We start from the raw sequence: 6,923 nt of genomic DNA, 5'->3' as shown, positions 1-6,923 counted from the left end.
TACTCTCCTATAATTATATGGTTACAAAATACTCAGGTATTTTAGATAAGGTAAAATGACTAGAACATTTGCAGTGTATTACTGTCTCATAAAGGGGAGGTTTTGTGGGTGTGGTCTGATCTAACAGTTTCTTTGCACCTTGCCTGGGTACAACCTTCTCTTAAGCATCCCACCTGCTTGGGAGTTACCAGCTCTTTATAAGGAGTGCTCCTGACTGTATAGGTGTTGAGAAACAGCTCTCATCCAAAGCCTAAAGCAAGCCTTAGGCTTATCCAGATAACTGTAAGTACTTACTAGTGTATTTTTGTGTACTAAATATAGGTACAAATTATATATGATCAGCACAGTAATTACCAGAAGTAGAGAAAATAAATTCAGCAACATACTTTAGGTATTGAAAGGGAAATAATGTTAATTGTACCTATAGAATTCTGCATGACTTCTGAGTGGGTAATTCTCTGCTATCCTTTGTAATTGTGTACAAGGTTTATAGCAACAGAAAATGCTATATTACTTTATGCAGAACAATATTATTGTATGTAATTGTCACACACATATATACATTTTGTATGTTATGTGACCTGTTTATTTTTTTTTGTAAATGTATTCAATTAATCACATTGGTTAGTGACTGGATATGAAGTTAAAACCTTTCTTTTGCTTTTACATTTATTATAACACATTTATATTATACGTACATTTTTTAAAAAATTCCTATATGTACTTACCAGAGATTTTCTCACCAGAATAAAAATCATATTCATTCTTGTGCATTATTTTACCAGCTAAATGGTCATTAGTGAAGTATAAATTTAAAGTAGCTTTTAAGTACAGATTGGAGGGAGGAAAGGGTTTTCCGCACATTTATACGTTGCTATCCAATGGATTTATGAGTATAGTACTGATAACAAAAGAGATCTGTTATTGAGAATTAACACTAAGGGGCATATGTTTCAATGTGAGCGGACATGATACGAAGTAGCGTATCATATCGCTGCACATCGCTACACATCGATAAATGCCGACAGCATATGCTGTCGGCATTTATCATTGCACCAGCAGTTCTTGTGAACTGCTGGTGCAAAGGCACCCCCTGCAGATTCACAGCCAATCGGCCGCTATCAGGGGGGTGTCAATCAACCCGATCGTAATCGATCGGGTTGATTTCTGTCCGCCTCCTCAAAGCAGGCGGACAAGTTATGGAGCAGCGGTCTTTAGATACGGAGCTTGATAAATATGCTACTAAATGTTAACCTGCATCATTGGTAATAATGTCTTGTTTGCTACTATAGACGCTCTGCCTCATTTTGCGAAGATGGTTGGACTGAAGCCTTCTGACAACCCTCCTTCTCTCGCTGTGAAGTTCATTGGTGCAGGCACCGCTGCATGCATAGCCGACCTTTTTACGTTTCCACTAGACACAGCCAAAGTCAGGCTACAGGTAGGTCTTATTCTCGGTAGCAGCTATTTTTCTAGCAATAACTACTCAAGATTAGAAATGGCTTAAGGCACTTTATAGATTTCTGTAAAACATTATTTCACAATGATTTAGTAACATTGTAGCTGATATCTTGGAAGGTGCAATGGAAAAAAATAAATACTAATCAGCATCCAAACAGAATTGCAAACAAGAGAAGTGTTGGCTAGTGACAGTATGCACACTTTACACTGTAGTTTATGCATTTGTTTTAATGATTCACAAAATTATATCATGCATAGTGATAGTTTTTTTTTAATGATATTAGCTATCTAGTTTATAGAGATAAGGCCAGCCATTTAAGTGCAAATCCTTGGCTATCCAGCAATCTGAAATTTGCTTGTATTTATTCTTAAGAAATTAAAAAATAAAGTGAGAGCATTTCCTTCTGAAGATTTTGTTTGAAGTTGGGAAAAATATATGACATTGAATATACTTTTTTCACTATGGTATTTATTTTTATAATCTGTTCAAATTGTTGAGAATGAATTAATGTATAACTATTGAAGAAGAAAAACTGACAAATTCTATATTTCCCTTCCAGCTCAGTATTCAGAAGCTACATTATACATCATATAAACATACATTAATAGATTATTTTTTAAAATCTAAACAATTTGTGTTCAGGATGTACAGTTCTTTGCTGTGCTAAGCATTGTTATGAAGGGGTTATGCATTTATTGAGGCTTGTTTTTGTATTCCTAGAGGTGTTGACAAGGGATTTAGGAGTATAATTTATGTATACTATGTACCTTATAAGCAGTTTTTAAACAAAATGAAGATGTAAATTAAAAAAAAAAAAAAGGCTCTGCTCAACCAAGTAGGTACAGCCAATCCATTTATTTGTATCTTCATTTTCCTTTAGTTGTTAGCTTTTCTTTGAATTAAATGTATATGCATATGTCTATATAATAGGTTAAATGTTAAATTACTTATCTGTAGTATCACTATTGTTCTTCACCCTGAATTTAGATTCAAGGGGAATCAGCAGTTGCTGGGGCAGTAAATGGAATCAGATACAAAGGAGTTTTTGGGACCATAAACACCATTATTAAGACCGAGGGGCCTAAGAGCCTGTACAATGGATTAGTAGCTGGTCTGCAGCGCCAAATGAGCTTTGCTTCCATTCGCATTGGACTCTATGATACTGTGAAACTCTTCTACACTAACGGGAAAGAAAGTAAGTTTGACATGCAGCTTGATTAAAACATACGGTGCATCTTCTCTATATAATGATCTTGGTTTTATAGGCAGCAGTGTTTTGTTTTTATTGGCAGTAAGGTTTATAATTACAATCCATAAGTACAAATTTGTAGATTGATTTAAAAATAAAAAAGCCAAACATCATAGTTATCATCTGCATGAAAGCACTTACTAAACTATTTAACTTAACGAAGAATAAGTTGTATTTCAGTGCAAGAGAGAAAAAGTTCCAGTTTTTTGTGGTTACTTAGATTTTAAAATTAATTAAAAATCACCTATAAACCTGACATATAAGGTATTCCTATTACTATTCAGTAGGACACAGTAATTACAATTATCATGTTGTTGTAACTGATTGGCAACAATTGGGTATGTTTTTTAACACAGAAGCTGGTATCGGGAGCCGGTTGCTGGCAGGATGCACTACAGGGGCCCTGGCTGTCACAGTTGCGCAGCCCACTGATGTGGTGAAAGTCAGATTTCAAGCACAAATCAATCTTCGTGGGGTTAAAAAACGATACAATGGTACACTTGATGCCTATAAAACCATTGCCAAGGAAGAAGGAATGAGAGGCCTTTGGAAAGGTACATACGCATTGTTTTGTACAAAGTAACACAAAATAAATGAAATAAATTAATATAATGTACGAGCAATGCAATTGCAAACTGATCATTCATTCTTATAACTACTTCGCAAATGTAAATGGGATGCTTCTTACTTTGCTTTGTTTTTTTCTCTACATAGGAACATTTCCAAATGTGACACGAAATGCTATAGTCAACTGTACAGAATTAGTGACCTATGACTTGATAAAAGAAAATCTACTTCAATATAAACTAATGACTGGTAAGGTAAAATATCTGTTTAACATTATCCAATATGTCCTAGACCAGCTCCCAACTGGGATTTTACTTAAAGGGATATCATGCTCAAATAATAATTGTGCAAATGCAGCATTTATCAATGTTAAAAAAGAAATGTAAACAAAAAAGTATACAAGACTATCAGCTGTGTACTTACTACTAATGCTTTCTGGCTGATAAGGACAATTCCCGGAACGCTATTGGTGCAGAGATACATGCCTTTGCAAGCCTGGCAAGAATGCCATGGTTTTTATTGGAGACTAACATATTAAAAAAAAAAAAAAAAAGTAATCCATTTTTTGAAATGCCCTCTTTTAGATGAAATAAAGAAAAAACAAGAATTGCAATATCCATTTAAGGGCTACTTTTTCTCCCCTTGCTGTTCTGCTCATTGGTAGGAGTGGTCTAGAATATGCTACAGAGACGTTTATTGTCCTGTTCTGACCAAGACATTTAAAGTTATGAGAAAAATGTCCCCACATTAAGCAGAATATATTATTTAATTACACAAAAGAGAAGAACTTTGCTAAGAGATGATGCATTTGTGTGATTGTCGTATTCATCATTTGCTTGTTTTATTTTGTAGATAATCTTCCATGTCATTTTGTATCTGCTTTTGGTGCTGGCTTCTGTACCACAGTTATAGCATCTCCTGTAGATGTTGTCAAAACAAGATATATGAATTCCCCTCCAGGACAGTACAAGAGTGCTTTAAATTGTGCATGGACGATGATCACCAAGGAAGGACCAACAGCCTTTTATAAAGGGTAAGGTGACATTGTTGTACTAAATGCCTTACTTACGCCATCTTCGCCATGCTTAAAACTAGAATAAAACCAATCTGTATGCTTAAACAAAGAGAGACTTATATTCAACCATTTCTAATACCACAAAATCAGTATTTACTTCTGTTATATCGCCCGGGGCCCAACACTATTTTACCAACTCTTGGAAGAGTTTGATTCTCAGCACAACTGGAAAAAAGGATAGTGCTATAATTTTCCTAACCATGTGAGATTTCCTATGGACATGTGTAGGCAACAGCAATTTGAAGCAAGGCTGAGGAGACAGCCTTTAGTTAATCTTATTTTAGAGGTATTATTCTGTAACGATACTTGACATTTACAAAGAGTTGCTGTGTCTGTACACTTAATTAGGGTTGAAAGTTAAAATAACCCAACCTTTCTTTATGCAAAATACCTGAACAGGGTGTGTATATGCATTTATCAATAGTATTTTTAACGATATTGTATTATAACAAACAAGTCTTTTGGAAAATATAAAATATAATTCAGGTGTGCTGCATGAATTTAAAAATACACCGTGGGTGTCCAAAAGGATGAAAGGGATCTGCTAGCTTAAAGGGACAGTATACACCAATTTTCTTTTAACTGCATGTAATAGACACTACTATAAAGAGGAATATGCCAGCTATTGATATAAAACTCCAGTATAAAACATTTTAAAAAGTTACTCAGAAGCTCCCAATTTAGCACTGTTGATGAGGTTAAGCAGGGACACCCACTGAAAGGGGCTGCGAGCAGACCCTCCCCCTTTCCCTGCATATGAAAAGACCCATTATAAGAACAGAAGCAATCTGAAGTCTAATAAGCAAAACTATACATTTTTACAAAAACTCTAGATGGGCTATATCAATGAATAAGCTACAAAACATTTATGCAAAGAAAATGCTAGTGCACAATGTCATTTTAAGACCAAAGAGAGGGAAAATTATTTATAATCAGTTGCAGCCGCTGCATCCTGATGATTTCTTATTATTATTATTATTTTTAACCGCATCTAAAATCCTGTTTACAATTGTGTCTAAAAAGTCACTCAATTCACATAATGATACAATTCCAGTTATAAAATGATCAAGTGATTGTAGACTGTTCATAGCAATGAGAAACCATTGTAAAAGGTATCCCAATCTTTTTTGGCCATGCAAAAGTAAAAAATATGCATCAAAAGTTGCTCCTTAGAGATGACAAATGGGTTGTTCTTTTATCCTACTGTAGAATGTATCTTTAATTTTTTTTTAACCTGAATATTTTTCTATAATATATAACATGACTTTTACCAGAAAAAACCTTACTATCCAATTTTAATTTGTTAAATAAAAATAATAATAATGTGTGTGCGTGCGCACTCTCACTAACAGGTATCCTGGTGCCAGGGTGCTAAATGCAGGTTAAAGTATACTGTAGGTAATAGAAGACAGCACTCACTGGGCTTAAAGAATAGCAATAGTAGCTTTTATTTACGTGACGTTTCGGGGATAGCTCCTCTTCATCAGACCAACAATGAAATGTGATAAGCAAACATTTATACCCTCTAAATGTTTGCTTATCACATTTCATTGTTGGTCTGATGAAGGGGAGCTATCCCCGAAACGTCACGTAATAAAAGCTAGTTACTATTGCTATTCTTTAAGCCCAGTGAGTGCTATTCTGTGTACCAGTTTGACAAACCTATTTTCTGACTACTGCAATTACTCCTTCTGTAAAATTGTGCCTAGATTTTCTTCACTTTCCTTTTTCGCACATAAGACTCATGATTTTTTGCTTATATTCACAGGTTTGTACCATCATTTTTGAGACTGGGGTCTTGGAATGTAGTTATGTTTGTATCCTATGAACAACTGAAGCGAGCAATGATGAGGTCAAGGCAGAGAATAGAGTATGCAGTGTGAACAAAGAAGATTTCATCATATGCGTATTGTTAATCCAAACCAATGAAGTTCCTGGCTTGCAGAGAGCATTTTTACACTGGAATAAACAAACACAGCTGGACTGTGTTGGCAAAGGTTTCCTAAGAGCACAGGGCAATAATTTCACAACAGAAAAACCTTCAAAAAGCTTTGAAATTCATATGCAATAATAGTATTGCAAGACTTTAAAAAATACACACCACAATGAATACTGGGTTGGGAACCAAAACTAAAACCATAGAAATATTGGTTAAACAAGAGTTGCAGAGGAGAAATTCTAAATTATTAACATATTTAAAGGATATATATATATATATAAAGGATGTGGCTTCTGTTATTTTATTTCATATTGCTATCTCCTAAACTATATATTTTAGTCTTCGCTATTTAAAATGCACTTTAAGGACGTTATCAGAATCGGAATCTATTTTATAAGCCTTTAAACATTTCTGTGGACTTACTAAAAAAAAAACAAAAAAAAAAAAACATATTTTATAGTATTTATAATTTCAAATAACAAATGTATAAACTGTATTTTTTTAAATAAAACTATAAACACTGCAGTGGAATTGTTATTCTTTAGTTCAACAAAGTTGTTTGTGTGTGTTATATATATATATATATACTATATACTTAAAGGGACACTAAACCCAATTTTTTTCTTTAATG

General features: G+C 34.0%; 1 protein-coding gene across 1 annotated transcript; it reads left to right on the top strand.

Annotated features, from left to right (window-relative positions):
- The first annotated feature begins 226 nt into the window (after positions 1 to 226).
- Positions 227 to 6,622, top strand: UCP1 (uncoupling protein 1). The gene is made up of 7 exons (XM_053700825.1): positions 227 to 282; positions 1,293 to 1,441; positions 2,450 to 2,657; positions 3,068 to 3,265; positions 3,426 to 3,527; positions 4,131 to 4,311; positions 6,122 to 6,622. The coding sequence occupies exons 2-7, from the start codon at positions 1,316 to 1,318 to the stop codon at positions 6,234 to 6,236; spliced, it is 930 nt and encodes a 309-aa protein (XP_053556800.1). The 5' UTR covers positions 227 to 282; positions 1,293 to 1,315; the 3' UTR covers positions 6,237 to 6,622.
- Positions 6,623 to 6,923: the final 301 nt, after the last annotated feature.

This window comes from Bombina bombina, chromosome 2 (assembly GCF_027579735.1).
Source record: "Bombina bombina isolate aBomBom1 chromosome 2, aBomBom1.pri, whole genome shotgun sequence".
Taxonomy (NCBI): Eukaryota; Metazoa; Chordata; class Amphibia; order Anura; family Bombinatoridae; genus Bombina; species Bombina bombina.
The sequence above is the reverse complement of the archived record's forward strand: the minus strand, read 5'-3'. Positions and strand labels throughout refer to the sequence as shown.

Bases quoted from the DNA above. Each gene is read 5' to 3' on its own strand.
- UCP1 (XM_053700825.1), top strand. From the start codon at position 1,316: ATGGTTGGACTGAAGCCTTCTGACAACCCTCCTTCTCTCGCTGTGAAG. The intron at 2,658-3,067 runs GTAAGTTTGACA...TTTTTAACACAG, and splicing joins CTACACTAACGGGAAAGAAA to AAGCTGGTATCGGGAGCCGG. The intron at 3,266-3,425 runs GTACATACGCAT...TTCTCTACATAG, and splicing joins AATGAGAGGCCTTTGGAAAG to GAACATTTCCAAATGTGACA.